Source organism: Erinaceus europaeus, chromosome 12 (assembly GCF_950295315.1).
Source record: "Erinaceus europaeus chromosome 12, mEriEur2.1, whole genome shotgun sequence".
Classification (NCBI taxonomy): domain Eukaryota; kingdom Metazoa; phylum Chordata; class Mammalia; order Eulipotyphla; family Erinaceidae; genus Erinaceus; species Erinaceus europaeus.
Window position 1 is genome coordinate 69,070,201 of NC_080173.1, and position 17,027 is coordinate 69,087,227.

A 17,027-nucleotide genomic window follows, 5' to 3' on the forward strand; every position below is an offset into this window, starting at 1 on the left:
CTTATGCCGGTCTTTGTGCTTTGCGCCACCTATGCTTAGCCCGCTGCAGATACAGGACTCTTAACTTGGTTTGAAGGCTTCTTGTAAAGGGAAAGTACTCTTTTCAGAGGAAATTGCATATATCTGTACTAAGTTTAGAAAATAATTCCCCAAAACTAAGCCATGTTTTGCTTCATTGTAATTTCCAGAACCATCAACAAATGGTTCTTGCTAAGTGTCACTAAGAGAACCATCAAAAATGCTTTTCCTTTTTTTCTTGTCACCTGGGCCTCACCACTCAGAGCTGCCTTTTTTTCCAGACAAAAAGAGGAAATGAGGGGACCAGGTGGTGGTGCACCTGGTTGAGTGCACACATTACAGTGCATAAGAACCCAGGTTCAAGTTTTAGGTCCTACCTATGGGGGAGGAGGGAGCTTCATAAGTGGTGAAACCGTGGTTCAGGTGTCTCTTCCCCTTCTTCCTCAATTTCTGGAGCCTCAGGCATGAGAGTCTCTTTGCATAACCATTATGCTATCTACCCCTGTTTCCTCCTCAGTTTCTGTCTCTATCAATAAATAAATAAAAATAAAATAAAAAAGAAAGACGAGAGAGATATCACAGCTCTGAAATCCCCGCCAGAGCAGTAGGAGCCAGGCTCAAATATGACAAAGTAGGTGGAATATCCAAGTGAACTATCTTGCAGGCCCCCAAGACACTTTTCCTTAAAAACTGAAATAATTTACTCATTTAAGATAGAAAAAAAAACTTACCTAAGGATTTATTCTCTGCTGTCTGTTCAAGTTCTCTGAAAGCACTATATTTATCATCAGGTTCTATGATGAAAAGGCAAAAGCTTAGTTAGGGACACTGAGATCACAGCTTGAGGAAGAAAGATAAGAGTGGGTGAACCAAACATGTGATATAAATATTGTGTACATTTTCCACAAAAGGCCAACTCTAAAAGTAAAGAATTATATTGAATCATTATGCATTTATGAACTGCTTTTACCTGTAAAGGGGACAGTATTTTCAAAGCACTTGTCAGAAGCAATTCCTTTAAACACAGCATATTTATCCACTGAAGTTGGGGCTTTATTTCCAGGAAATGGCATCAACAAAGCTGGAGCACTGAAAGAGGAAAATATTTGTCAATAGTTAGAACACTGAATCATTCTTTTGTCATCATATAGGAACTTAGAATTAAAATGGCAAACAGGTACCTAGTTAAAACTCATGGCTCCATTCTTTAAAATTAAAAACTAAGCATATCCCAAATGACTTTTCAAAAAAAGTACTTTTTCTTGAAAAAAAAAATTTTTCAAAGCACCATTATTTGAAGAGGGATCAGATCATCTAAATCACCTTAAGTCAACTGGAAAGTCACCGGAAATAGATTATTATAATAACCTGCAGTAAGGTCCATAAAGGTGCAACGGTGAACGGTGCTTTTAATGTATATACCCATTATCTTAAAAAGTAAATTGTTCGCTTTAATATATATTCCCTAAAATGGGTTTAAAATGCAGAGGTGGAATAGCTAAGATAAAGTCTACTTATGAAATGTTTGAGTCAAGACATAAACTCTTCTTTTTTTTTTTTTGCTTTTATTTATTTATTTATATATTTTTTAATTTGTAATATATATCTAATTATTTTCTTTTTTTTTAAATTTTTTTTTTTTTTTAAAGAGTTAATTTTTATTTTTATTTATTTATTTTTTTTTTCTTTTCCTCCTTCAGGGTTATTGCTGGGCTCGGTGCCTGCACCATGAATCCACCGCTCCTGGAGGCCATTTTTCCCCCCTTTTGTTGCCCTTGTTGTAGCTTCGTTGTGGTTATTATTATTGCCCTTGTTGACGCAATTCGTTGTTGGATAGGACAGAGAGAAATGGAGAGAGGAGGGGAAGACAGAGAAGGGGAGAGAAAGATAGACACCTGCAGATCTGCTTCACCGCCTGTGAAGTGACTCCCCTGCAGGTGGGGAGCCGGGGGCTCAAACCGGGATCCTTACGACGGTCCAAGCGCTTTGCGCCACATGCGCTTAACCCACTGCGCCACCGCCCGACCCCCTTTTTAAAATTTTTTATTTAAGAAAGGATTAGTGAACAAAAGCATAAGGTAGGAGGGGTACAACTCCACACAATTCCCAACACCCAATCCCCATAACCCACCCCCTCCCATGGTAGCTTTCCCATTCTCTATCCCTTTTAATCATATTGCACTGCTTACTGGCAAGAAGCTCAGACACCTGATAAGCAACAGTGAATTCAATACCATTTGCATTTGTAAGAGGACTACATCAGCATTTCCAGAAGCTATCGCTGTAGCAAAAACAACAACCACTTCAAAAATAGAGCTATTTTATGCCTGTGGACATATTCTTCAAATGATGGAAAATGGTGTAATGAGTAGTATGTGTGTGGGTAATTCTTGGATAGCTTAAACATATGCTATAAAAGCATTGCTTCACCCCAGACCCCTCCCCCTTATCAGACCTAGGCAGCTTCCTGGAAGAACAACCTTTACATATGAATGATCACACTGCACTACTAGCTTGTGTCATTTCAATACCACACATGCAAGTTATATAAATGGATTTTTATTGAGTTCTTTGCCCCTGAGCAAAAATCTCCCTACTGTTACTGAAATCTTATCAGTGGCCTACAAGCAAAGTAAAAAACAAACAAACAAACAAAAAACCCAGTTCTTGCACAGATTCACAGTGTTTTTGGACTTAGTGTTATCAAACATAATTTCACACAGTTGCTACATGTTTGATCCCGACAAAAAGGTCATCACTTATACATCATAGTGGATACATTAATGGATTTATCTAAGTCTCATAAGAAAATCAGCCTATGATTAATTGTACAGAGCATTACACAAGAATAAAGATAATTAATGTTCTAGGGAAACAATACAAAGATAAGTTTTTGCTTTTCATGACTCACTTGAGCCATGGTCACTTAAAGCTCATTAGCAAAATCTAAATTTGACATTTAATTGAAATATTATTAATTTTATTATTCTTAGAGTGTAGGGGAAAAATGGAGGATCTTAAGGGTAATGAACCTGATACACGTCAACAAAATAACATTCTATCCAAAGAAAGCTAAGACTCAGACTGCAATGGTTCGTATGTTTGAAATTAATAATTCATTTCAGTTCTTTCTCTGCAATTAAACACACACACACAAAACAAAAACTAATCACCTTAAAAGTGCTTGTCAAGGGAGTTGGGCAGTAGCGCAGCAGGTTAAGCACAGGTGGCACAAAGCATAAGGACTGGTGTAAGGATCCCGGTTTGAGCCCCCAGCTCCCCATCTGCAGGGGAGCTGCTGCTTCACAAGCGGTGAAGCAGGTCTGCAGGTGTGTCTATCCTTTCCCCCTGTCTTCCCCTTCTCCATTTCTCTCTGTCCTATCCAACAACAACATCAATAACAACAATAACTACAACAATAAAGACACCCAGGGCAACAATAGGGAATAAATATTTTTAAAAAGTGTCAGTTACATACAATGGTTATTATCTGTCCGAAGTAGGAAAAGTATTCCTATTATTTAATACTAATGAAGGTACCCATGTGAGAGAGGTATATTGTTCTGAAATGTACAACTTGCATTCTATTGAAAAAGAAGCCTTTACAGAATTTGGCTACCATAAGTATTTTTCTTTTAAAATTTTTTTAATAGTCTTTGTTTATTGTATAGAGACAGCCAGAAATCTAGAGGGGGGAGACAGAGAGGGAGAGACACAAGGAGACACCTGCAGTACTGCTTCATCACTTGTGAAGCTTTCCCCCTACAAGTAGGGACCGGGGACCTGAACCTAAGTCTTTGTGTATTGTAATGTGTGCGCTCAACCAGGTGTGCCACCACCTGGCCCTTTTTGATTTTTCTTTTTTCAATTTCTTTATTGGGAATTAATGTTTTACATTCGACAGTAAATACAATAGTTTGTACATGCATAATATTTTTCTTTAGTGGACCCATTTATGTTTCACAGTCATTCTATGTGACTATGTAGACAGTTTTACTTAACCTTTTTTGTTTTTTCTTTTTTGCTTTCAGGGTTATTGCTGGGGATCGGTGCCAGCACTACAAAGCCAATGGTTGTGGCGGTCTTTTTTTTTCCATTTTATTAGATAAGACAGAGAGAAAATGAGAGATGAGGGGGAAAACAGAGGGAAAGAGAAGGACACCTGCAGACTTGCTTCGCAGCTTATGAAACTTTTCCTCTTGCAAGTGGGTGCTTGAACCTGGATCCTTGTGAAAGTCCCTGTGCTTGTACTTAGTGTGCTTAACCAGGTGTGCCACTACCCACTCTCCTACAGTTTTACTTAACTTTTTATCCTGTTAAATACACATATTTAGAAGGCAAAATAAAATCAACTAATACATACTACACCTTAATTAGCTCTTCCTTTTTTTAAAGCCCATTTTCAACTATTCTATCATCAAAGTCACAAGTCTGTTATTACTATTCTAGACTTCCCAGGGCCTGAATCAGTGTGTATTTTCTGAATGGACATATGAATGATGTGCCTTCCATACAACATTTCATGACTTAGGGGTAGGCTTATGGACCATTTCTCCTCTGATTTTGACATCTAGTTCAACACCAAGTCCAACTAATACTCAGGCATACACTTTTCAGTGTCTACAACTCTAAACAGAGAACTTGCAACAGGATTACCATGATAAGCACCCAGAGTAATAAGCAAGAAGCCCCATCATCTCTCCTCCTATTTCTAAAATGCTTTACAGATTGTCACAAGTAATAAAGCATTCTCAGTTGATGTTGTTCTAAATTATCATTGATTATTCAGATTAACAATTCTCTCTACTCCAGTCTAACACCTTACTTGCTTTTACATCTTCTATGACAAACCATGCTCATTCTCTGCTTAAAAATACCACTCAAAGTGGTTTTTACCTGGGCTTAGCTATTCACACTGTAGGTTTTTGTATTTTTTATTTTTTTGGTAAGAGATTTTATATATATATATATATATATATATATATATATAGAGAGAGAGAGAGAGAGAGAGAGAGAGAGAGAGAGAAAGAAGGAGAGAGAGAGAGAGAGATCTGAGCACTGCTCAGCTCTGGCTTATGATGGGGCTAGAAATTGAACCTGGGACCTCAGAGCCTCAGGGATGAGTCTTTTTGCATAACCATGATGTTGTGTCCCCAGACCTTCACACTGTGATTTAACAAATATTTTAAAACAAAGTCACAACCTAGAGCACCAGTTATCATCAATGAGGGATTATACAAATCCAAATCCATGCACTATGAACTGTACTAAGTATTATCAGGCAAATACCCAGATAAAACTGAAATCTTATAGCAACAATGAGCTTCTTTTAGAGCAGGAACTGTTTATTTTTTTTGCTTCTGTGTTTCTAGCACCTACCCTATTCTCACCTGCTGTTTTGTCCTGCTTCATATTTTACTGCCTTTCAGACACCAAGTTGCAGATGCTACTATGATTCCATCCTGACTTCCCTGGGCAGACAACCTCACTATAAAGCAAGTGTAAGTCAACAGACCATTAAGGTGAATTCTTAGACATGAATAAAATATTTTCATTCAAAGAAAGCATGGATAAGTCAGATTTCAGTCCTGAAAAATCTGTAAATTATGACTTTATCTCAACCCTTCTGTTGAGAAAATGCTACGCAAAATTACTAATAGCCCACACAGTTCAGACTGGGATTCTATTTAATTTTACTATTTATTTATTCATTGTATAGAAACAGAAATTGAGAAGGGAGGGGGAGACAGAGAGACACCTGCAGCCTTGCCTCACCACTGAAGCTTTCCCCTTGCAGGTGAGAATCAGGGGCTTGAATCTGTGTCCTTGTGCACTACTTTAAAACTTTCCATGCACAAATTATAGTTCATTTACTGAGTGATCCCTAGACCCCCGAGATGAACCATAAACTTGACAAATTCAGCTTGCAACCTTCATAAACTATAGACAGTATTTAATTTTATTGTATCTAGGTTTACTGCATCTCATAGACACTAAACATTTTACAGACTGAATGTCTGTGGCAATCCTGCACTGAGCAAATACACTGGCACCATTTTTCCAATAGCATGAGTGTCCACATCCCATTTAGTTATGGTGTATATTTTTTTGCTGCCAGGGTTATCATGGGGATTGGTGCCTGCACGGTGATTCCACTGCTCCTGGTTATTATTTTTTTTCTTCTTCTTCTTCTTCTTTTGCTTATAGAAACAGAAATAAAGAGGGCCAGAGATGGGAAGAGTACCTGTAGTACTTCTCTATCACTCATCAAGCTTCCTCCCTGTAAGGGGAGGCCAGGGACTTGATCCAAGTCCCTGTGTTTGGTTATGTGTGTGCTCTACGTGTATTACATAAAAGGAAAGGACCCTAGGGAAAGAGGAAGGTGGTGGTAGAGAGGACATCTGGGTCCTGGTGCATGATGGTAGAAAAAGACCTGAGTCAGGGCTGAGAGTGTTCTGCAGACATCTATCAGGGGGAGATGATAAAATAAACCAACAACTATACTATAAACTAGGAATTTTCCCCAATAAACTTATTAAAAATAATTATTAGGTGCACCACCACCAGCCCCCTACAGTGTTTTTATTTTTTAATTTGGTGACAAGACCAAATGTAGGGCCTTGTTTATACACTCTTAGCATTAAGCCATTTCCCTAGACCTTTTTATTTTGGTGGGGGAGGTTAAGATTAGAGGCATACTGCTATTGCATACATAATAGACAAAACATATAAAGATAGCTTTTTGTGGTCTGGGAGGTGGTGCAGTGGATAAAGCACTGGACTCTCAAGCATGAGGTCCTGAGTTCAATCCCTGGCAGCACATGTACCAGAAGTGATGTCTGGTTCTTTCTCTCCTCTTATCTTTCTAATAAATAAATAAAATCTTAAAAAAAAAAGAGAGCTTTTATATGTAGCAGAAAACAAAACAAACAAACAAACAAAAAAAAACTGTGTGACTTGCCTTATCACAAAAAAAATCTACTGTTGTGCTCTGAAACTGAGTCTGCAGCATCTCCAAGGTGTGGCTTATTTTCATCTTTCTTAGTTACTTATCTTGAACTAAGCATTATATCTATAGACATGAAAGATTGTCTTTAGGTACTTAGCAGTAGTGAGGGAAGCAGTGAGGTAAATCATCAGTAGTAACATATCAGGAGGAGCCAGGTGAAACAGAACAAAAGTTCATGCAATATACTTTTATTCATGAAGCACCAAAGGTCCCAGATTCAATCCCTGGCATCACCATAAACCTGACCTGAGCAGTGCTCCTCTGGTTTAAAAACAAATAGTTACTAAAGTCATGGAGCCCTAGGAAATACCTAAAATAGACTTCTTGGCTTCTTTCTACTTTAAAATCCCTATTTACATTTTGTCCTGCTTCGTATCTTACTGCCTTTCAGATACCAAGTTGCAGATGCTACTATGATTCCATCCTGATTTCTTTGGGAAAATGACCTTACTAATGTGCCCTGTAACCTTACCCCTCCAGAGTCCTACCCCACTAAAGACTGGAGATATGTATTGGCCTGCCAATGCCCATGTCTAGCAGCGAAGCAGTTACAGAAGCCAGAACTCCAACCCCCTGAACCCCAAAAGAACTTTGGTCCATATTCCCAGAGGGAGAGAAATGTTAGGAGAAGATGACTGGAGGTATTTGAACTCCAATTCCATCAGGACCCAGAGAGAGAAGAGGAAAAGAAGAAGGACAATCATAAGTAGTAATAGGTGTTGGTGTGATTCATAAAGGAAGAGAAGGCAGGACCATAGAAAAAAAAAAATAAATACATATAAATAGTTATAGAAATAACAGTTAACCTATATCTTGACCTTTGGAAAATTACTTCAGTTTCCAATGGAAGGGATATGGACACAGAACTCTGGTGGTGGGAACAGTGGAATTGTACCCATTATCTTTTAATTTTGTGAATCAATATTAACAATAAACTAATACACAAAAATCAGTATCCATAAGGTATTCTTGGAGAAAAATAGGGATGTGGGAGTTGGTGGAGTAAGGGTTAATAAAAACTTCCTATAATTAGGGAGTTGGGCGGTAGTGCATGTGGAGCATGGAGTGAAGCGCAAGGACCAGTGTAAGGATCCTGGTTCTAGCCCCTGGCTCCCCACCTGCAGGGGAGTCCCTTCACAGGTGGCGAAACTGGTCTGCAGGTGTCTATTTTTCTCTTCCCTCTGTCTTCCCCATTTCTCTCCATTTCTCTCTGTCCTATCTAATAACGAGGACATCAATAACAACAATAACAACTACAACAGCAATAAAAAACAACAAGAGCAACAAAAGGGAAAATAATATAAAAAAGTTAAATAAAGGCGGATTAAGCGCATGTGGCACAAAGCACAAGGTCCGGCTTAAGGATCCCGGTTCGAGACCCTGCCTCCCCACCTGCACGGGCGTCACTTCACAAGCGGTGAAGCAGGTCTACAGGTGTCAATCTTTCTCTCCCCCTCTCTGTCTTCCCCTCCTCTCTCCATTTCTCTCTGTCCTATCCAACAACGACGACATCAATAATAACTACAACAATAAAACAACAAGGACAACAAAAGGGAATAAATAAATATAAAAAAAAATTTTTAAAAAGTTAAATAAAAACCTTCCTATAATCAACTAAGCTTTAAAAATGGAGTTAGAGGGGAGTTGGGTGGTAGTGCAGTGGGTTAAACACAGGTGGTGTGAAAGCAAGGACCAGCATAAGGATCCCGGTTCAAGCCCCTGGCTCCCCACCTACAGGGGAGTCACTTCATAGGCAGTAAAGCAGGTCTACAAGTGTCTATCTTTCTTTCCCCCTGCCTTCCCCTCCTCTCCATTTCTCTCAGTCCTATCCAACAACGACATCAATAACAACAACAACAATAAAAAAAACAGGGCAATAGTAGGGAAATAAATAAAATATATTTAAAAATTTTTTTTAAATAAAATATTAAATAGAGTTAGAATTAATTATAGAAAGATATGGGGGCTGGGCAGTGATGTACTCGGTTAAGCGCACGTATCACCATGTGCAAATACACGGGTTTGAGCAGTGAAGCTGGTTTGCAGGTGTCTTTCTCTCCCGTCTACTCCCCTCCCCTCTCAATTTCTTTCATTCCTATCAAATAAAATAGAACAAGGAAAGAAGTGGGGGGATGGCCGCTGGAAGCAGCAGATTCCTAGTCTTGGCACTGAGCCCCAGTGATAATCCTAGTGGCGATTAAAAAAAAAAAAAAGGAAAAAAGAATATGAAGTCACTATTGCACAGGTGCATTCAACTATAAATAGTACAAGCAGAAATATATATATGCAGGTGTGTACCAGGAAAAGTTAAGAGCTGAAGTTTAAGGTGGACAAAGGGGAGAAGTTCAAAGAGTAAAATTTTCAATAAAAGGACTTATCAAAGGAAGCATGAAAGTAAGGAGTCTTCATTCTCTTATTTACAGTTAGGCTTCTGCTTGAAAATGTCTCTTTCTCAACACAACGTTAACCACAGTTAGCTCTTTTCTACCTGTTTCCATGCTGAGAATTATTTGCTTTTGAAGTAGCAGGCAATTCTTGGAATTCACTGAATGAGTCATCAAGGGATCCTGACTTAGAAGCATCTTGAAAATCCTGGAAGTCATCGTCTTCTGGTTTTACTACCTAGATTTATAGGTAAAATTTAAATGAAAAATATCAAATTAATAAAATAGTAAGTAACAAATCTCCAACTGTCAAGCACAAAGTGCCTTAAAAACAAAAGATTTTGGGGGCCAGGTGGTGGCGCACTTGGTTGAGCGTACATGTTACAATGCTCAAGGACCTAGGTTCAAGTCCCTGGCCTCCACCTGCAGGGGGAAAGCTTCACAAGTGGTGAAGCAGTGCTGCAGGTGTCTCACTGTCTCTCTCCCTCTCTATCACCCCCTTCCCCATCAATTTCTGACTGTCTCTATCCAGCAAATAAAGATAAAAAAAAATTTAAAAAAATAATCAGTCAGAAATAAAATATTTAAAAAAGAGATTTATATATATATACACATACATACATATATGTGTATGTGTGTGTGTAATATATATGTGAGACAGAGTTTTACATGTGACAAAGTAAAAGACAGGAAAAAAACCCAGAGCACTATTCTGGTACCTGGGGTGCCAGGGAGCAAACCCAGAACTTCAGGCACGCAACCCTGACACTTTATCAGTTGAGCTATCTTCCCAGCCCCTAGAGACTGCTTTTTAAATCTCCCATTTTAGTCTAACTACTAAAACCTAAATATATATTCTTTCAAGATTAGGTGGTGGACCCTGGTGAGTACACACATTACCATGAGGGAGGCCAGGGTTTAAGTCCCCACCTGCAGGATGCCAGGCTCCACAAGCAGTGGAAGTAATGCTACAGGTATTTCTTTTTCTCTCTCATCCCTTCCTTTCTATTGTTCTTCCTCTATCAGAAAAGAAAAAAAAGGGGGGTGGGGTGGGGAATGACCACTGGGAATGGAGTTGTGGTGCAGATACTAAGTCCTAGAGTTCACTACCTGATGGCAACAAATATAAGTGCTTAAGGCAAGAATTCTGTTTTGTGTTTTTAGAAATAATATATATATATATATATATATATATACTAAACACACAGCAAAGGATTGATATAAGAAATAACCCAAGAACTGTAAGATATCTCATCCAGTAGAACATACTCCTTGCCACATGCCCTAGGTCCAAACCTTGGTACCATGTGTGAGTTCCACAAACTGTACCAGGGGAGCTCTATGGATGGCAGAGTAGTGCTGCGGTATAGCTCCTCTTTTTATTTTTTTTTTAATATTTATTTATTCCCTTTTGCTGCCCTTGTTTTATTGTTGTAGTTATTACTGATGTCGTCATTGTTGGATAGGACAGAGAGAAATGGAGAGAGGAGGGGAAGACAGAGAGGGGGAGAGAAAGATAGACACCTGCAGACCTGCTTCACCGCCTGTGAAGCGACTCCCCTGCAGGTGGGGAGCTGGGGGCTCGAACTGGGATCCTTTCCTTGGTCCTTGAGCTTTATGCCACCTGCACTACCGCCCAACTCCCTAGCTCCTCGTTTTTTTGTTTGTTTGTTTTGTTTTGTTTTTAGTTAGGTTCTCTCAACTTTCTTTTTAAAAATTTTTTATTTATAAAAAGGAAACACTGACTAAACCATAGGATAAGAGGGATACAACTCCACACAATTCCCACCACCAGAACTCTGTATCCCAATCTAGCTCCTCTTCTTACATCTCTCCTCTCCTCTCCTCTCCCACTTCTATCCCCCACCCAATAAATAAAAAGTTATAGAAAATTGTGTCAGGAGGCCAGTCATAATATTGTGAATGTGTGAGGCTCTGAGTGTATTCCCCAGCACCATATAAAAGAGATAATCCATACCATTTGTAAAAAGCTGAATCATGCTTCTTGAGACTGAGAACCTGTCACCTTTAAAAAATTTTATACATATTTATAAATTACAAAAGTTATATTTGTTATAACCTATCACAAACATGTTCATAGTAAATGCTGACTCCTGATTTCATGCTCTAGAAGTTTTGCTAACAGCTCACCTGTATTATGGAAAGATGACTTTAAATTATGTTGTTGTGCACTTTATGTAATTAAGGGGTTCAGGAGACAGCTAGCCTGGTAGAGTATACTTTAACCATGTGTGAAGACACCATATGGGAATACCATGCAACCATGCAAAGGGGAAGCTTAATGAACAGTGAAGCAATGCTGTAGTATCTCTCCTCATCTCTGTATCTTTTCTCTCTCATCCTCTCTGCCTTTACGTTCTTTGACCCCTGGGGGAAAAAGGCTGCCAGGAACAGTGGATTGTGGAGGCACATAGTCCCAATGAATCACAGGAAGGAAAAAAATTTTTTTATTGTAATTAAAATTATATAACATGGACATTTTCATGCAATGAAATTAAATCTCATTTATTAAAATAAAATTTATTAAATTAAAATAAATCACATTTATTTTAATGAACAAGTAGATTACCACTACAAGGATCAAATTTTATTTATCCTTTCTTCTTTTTGATGATTATTTAGACATACCAAAATTTTTTTTTACTCTAATGAACAATGTAACAAATATTCTTATATATCTTTGCTAATCAGAGCTGACAGAGTCCTACCATAACTGTTTTTGATAGCTATTCACAAACCTGCCTCCCAAAACATTTGAATTAATAAATCTATAGTATACTAGTGATTTTTCTCCTTATATTGTCATGATTGCTTAGTATATATATATTTAATTTTGTTAGTCTGAAAAACTGAAACAAAATTTAATTTTAGATTTAGCATTTTCCTAAAAAAACAAAACAAAAAAACCCAACACCACCACAGCTTGTGGCCAGGTGGTGGTGCACCTGGTTGAGTGCATGTTACAATGTACAAGGACCCCGGGTTCCTGGCCTCCACCTGCAGGGGGAAAGTTTTGCAAGTAGTGAAGCAGTGTTGCAGGTATCTCTCTGTCTCTCTTCCTCTCTATCACCCCCTCTCCTCTCAATTTCTGGCTGTCTAATAAGTAAAGATAATAATAAAAAAACCCCACAGCTTAAGAGTTTAATTAACTTTACTAGGCTTGATGTTAACAATGCATACATTATAAAGAACTGTTAACTTTTAAGGGCCCAGTAGGTTAAGTAGTAAGTTGCCTGTCTTGGATGCATGAACCTTTGGGTTTGATCCCTGTACCATATGAGATGGCAGACAAGTGCTCTGATTTCACATTGTCCTCTCTGTTTCTCTTTATCTTGGACATGTAATAATAAAAACAAAATAAAAAATTATAAACTTTTAGCCAAAAAATCAAATATTTGAACGTTTAAGAAATATTTTCGTGGGGCTGGGTGGTGGTGCATCTGGTTGAGCATGTTACAATGCTCAAGGACCCAGTTTCAAGCCCCCAGCCCCCACCCTCAAGCGGAAAGCTTCACAAGTGGTGAAGCAATGCTGCATGCCTCTCTCTCTCTCTGTTTAATCAGAGCACTGCTCAGCTCTGGCTTATGGTGATGCGGGGGATTGAATCTGGGACTTTTGAGTCGCAGGCATGAGAGTCTCTTTGTATAACCATAGGCTATCCATACCCCTGCCGTCTCTCCCTCTCTATATTCCCCCCTTCCTCTCAATTTCTATCTCTATCAAAAAAGATTAACATGATAAAAAAGAAATATATTCATTCTTCTCAAAATAACAACAGATTTAAGTTTGTATGTTTTTAAATTGTAATTTCCATTATCAACTACATAAATCAGCAATTTTTTTCTGTACATTCCAAGAAAATGTTGCCCAGATTCACTTTCAGAGATCATATGGTACATATATAGCTTCTCCATTTACCTGATTTGCAGGGTAAGTTGGTATGAAGCCACTGGAAGCTTGGGATGCAGCTCCCCCAACTGGCCCAACAAGATTAATGCCCATGACTGGCTGTCCAAGGTTGAGAGGGACAGAACCTGCAGGGCCTGAAGGCATCGCAGCTGTCTGGGTCACTGCAGTAGGCATATTTATAGGGAAGCCACTTAAAGTTGGCACAGGAGCTGCTGGAAACTGGCTTAAAGCATCAGGACTCATGGCAGCAACACCTCTCTACAAAAGCAGGAGAGAAACAGAAACATTTTAGGGAACTATACATCAAAGATAATCTAAATGTGGCTGTCATCTGAATAAACTTAATATAAGAAAATAAGCAGGGTCAGGTGGTAGCATACCTGGTTGAGCTCACAATGCACAAGGACCAGGGTTCGAGTCCCTGGTCCCCACCTACAGGGGAAATCTTTGCAAGTGGTGAAGCAGTGCTGAAGGTGTCTCTCTGTCTCTCTCCCTCTCTCCCTCAATTTCTGGCTGTCTTTATCTAATAAAAAATAAATCAATAAAATTAGGGCTCCAAACTGCAAAACAAAAATTAAAATAAAAAAAATAAGCTGAAAACCTAGTAATAGGCAAAGAAATGACAAAAACATATCAGTTTAGACATTTTCAATCTGTCAATTTGGCTTATCCACTACAGTCAAATAATTTAAAATTATATTTAATATGAGAAAAATTGCTAACAGAAAACTTTAATTGGAGGTATCTCTCTTTTCTAGCTCTGCCTGTCCTCTCAATTTCTCTGTTCTATTAAATAAATAAATAAATAAAATTTTAAAAAAGGGTAATTTCATCTCTTACTAACTTCCAAGTTCAGAGAGGATATAGTTAGATCAAGCAGTGTTATTATTTTGCATTCTCCCTGTAAAGTGAATTTTGCTAATATGTATTTTATATGAAGAGTGTACTTTTGAAATGTTGTATCCTGAAAACAAATCTTAATGTGGAAGGAATTCTGTTAGTGTGTAATCAAAAAGTATTCACATTAGTTCAATTTATGCTAAAAAGTTATTTGCTATAACTTAAGAAATACTGTGTACCTGTGTTAATGCTATCATGGCAAGAACAGCATAAAGTTCTTCTTTAGTAAGTTTGCCAGGTGTAGTTCGATTGGCTAAGGCCCATATCTGTCCAAGAGTTTCCCTGGGAAGTCCAGATGACATCAGAATGGGGTAAAGTTTAGCAGTATCTATTCCAGTAGAAGTCATTGTGGTTTCTAAAATTTTCTTATAAGCATCTATTAAAGAAAAGATCAGATTACAAATGTTAACATAAGAGACTGAACTTTTTGTGTTATTTCTTTGTTGTTGTCATTTCTAAACATGTATAATTTTAAAGCACACTGCTTTATACAACCGAAGTTACATCAGAGGTTGAATAGCTATACAGATATTCAAATGGAAATATTCAGCAAACAACTATAATAGAGACTAGATCACCATCCTTATGAAAGAATGACCAGGGCACTGCTCAGTGGTGCTGGAGATTGAGCCCGGGAACTTGTATGTATAAGTCCTGTGTTCTACCCACTTAACTGCCTACTGAGTCACAGGACTTTAAAAAGAGAAGTTGTAGAGTAGTGATGGTGAGATTAGTTTACAATAGCAGTATGAAATAAGAACTATACTAAAACTATCTTTCTCTTGCTCCAATGAACCAGAGGTGGTAAGACAAAATGCCTCTGGGGAAAGATGCTTTGGGAATACAAACTTTGGAGAAAGACCTGGTTTCAGTTAAGGTGATGAGGCAGAGTAGTGGGGGAAAGTAAGATACTAGTGGTCTGGGAGGTGGCACAGTGGATAAAGTATTGGACTATCAACCATGAGGTCCTGAGTTCAATCCCCAGCAGCACATGTACCAGAGTGATATCTGGTTCTCTCTCCCCCCTATCTTTCTCACTAATAAATAAATAAATACAATCTTAAAAAAAAAAAAAAAGTAAGATACTGTTGAGTTTTTCACAACTAAGTGGGAGTTCCAAAGACACAGTGGAAAAGGCTGAGGTCATAGGGTGGCAGTATAAATATAGGATGTAATATTGCTTGGATGTAACTCTACTAAACAATGACTTGTTATATTTGAAACAGTTTTAATGGCATGTCCTGTATGCTCATTGGCTAAATGTGGCAGTCCAAGTTCCAAGTTCAAGGAGTTTTGGGGAATAGTTAACAAAACAATACAGCAAAACTTTTCTGCAGCACCTTACATAAGTAATGACATATGTCACGAGGCAATGTCCTGAAACACTAGATCTGGCAGCTGGGGAAATAGCCAGAGTTCATGGTTTATTCCTGGTAGCACATGTAGGTACTGCAGTGGTGCTTCTGCAGCTTTCTCTCACTCTCATGTGAACTCTAATATGTGATAAACAAAAGGGGACTAGGAGGTGGCACACTTGGTTGAGAACACATATTACAATGCTCAAGGATCCATGTTTAAGCCTCTGGTTCCTACCTGCAGGGTGAAAGCCTTGCAAGTGGTAAAGTAGTGCTGCACGTGCATATCTCTCTCGCTCTCCCTCCCTCTCAATTTGTCTTGATCCAATAAATAAAATATTTTTAAAAAACCACTAGATTTAATAGATTTATTGGCTCAAGTTGGTAGAACTCAAGATCAGTATGTCTAAGGTTCTGGTTCAATCCCCAGTTCCATTTCAATACTGGCATGATGAGCTGGCTTCTCTCTCTCTCATGAGATTCTAACATGTGAAATAAATCTTGAGAGAGAGAGAATGAATACTGCCTGGCAGGTGGTGCACTGGATAGTGCTGGGTTCTCAAGAATGAGGTCCTAAATTCAATCCCTGGTATTGAATGTGTTACAGTGATACTCTGGTTCTCTCTCTCTAATTAGTAAATAAAAAGAAACACTAGTTTAATTTCCTATACTCTTTCAGAAAAAGAAAGATTAAAATTGCTTCTGCATATTTTATAGCTATGAGAGTAAATATTTACAACATTTAAAGCGAAATATCCAGATGGGAATTCAAAGCAAAGATTTTAAATTTTAATTAATTAATTTACCTGGAACCAAATTTTCATTATAAATCCAAGGAGGCATTCTTGGCTGAACAGGATCCTGTGAGGGAAAAACTCCCACACCTAAAAGATAAGGAACATTATCTAATGTATATAATGAAGAAGATGGGGAAATCATGGTTTTTGTAACAGCAATTGTAAGAGTTGGAGACACTAAAAAAAGTCACCAATACAACTGAAATTTTTAGTTTCTAGACAACTCTTTAACATTAACTACGTGTTAAAGAGGAAACTAAAACCAAACAAAACTAAGCAGTACCAAATCAGTATTCTGAACCACATGAGCCTTCCACCATTTCACATGTATTATAAATTATAGGTAAAAAAAACATGCTAAATGGTGGTTTAAAAAGTATGTGTGTATGAAACCTTAATTGGCTAAGGTTTACTTGTATCTTTTAATAATATTTATTTGCTAAGTTTTCTTTTTCTTTTCCTTTTTTTAATCTGATGATATTGTTGCCATAGATGTGTAGGCTTTGGCTTTTTATTTTCTACAGTAAAATAACCTTCAAAACATTGTTCACAGTCCTGTTCTAATTTATCTTTGCAAACTGAGTCTATGAAAATTTGAATATTTAGTCAGTGATATATATGATTTATTTCAGAG

General features: G+C 37.9%; 1 protein-coding gene across 13 annotated transcripts in view; it reads right to left on the bottom strand.

Moving 5' to 3' along the window:
* SYNRG (synergin gamma) overlaps positions 1-17,027 on the bottom strand; it is a 116,550-nt gene that overhangs the window by 71,186 nt on the left and 28,337 nt on the right. For all 13 annotated transcript variants that reach the window (XR_009553119.1, XM_060203926.1, XM_060203921.1 and 10 more), the window contains 6 exons: positions 16,403-16,480; positions 14,421-14,617; positions 13,351-13,599; positions 9,516-9,649; positions 989-1,107; positions 750-812 (listed from right to left, as the gene is read on the bottom strand). Coding sequence is in view for 12 of the 13 variants with exons in the window: in XM_060203926.1 (XP_060059909.1) it covers positions 750-812; positions 989-1,107; positions 9,516-9,649; positions 13,351-13,599; positions 14,421-14,617; positions 16,403-16,480 (840 nt within the window). In the remaining variant the exon portion in view is untranslated. The remainder of the gene's footprint in view (positions 1-749; positions 813-988; positions 1,108-9,515; positions 9,650-13,350; positions 13,600-14,420; positions 14,618-16,402; positions 16,481-17,027) is intronic.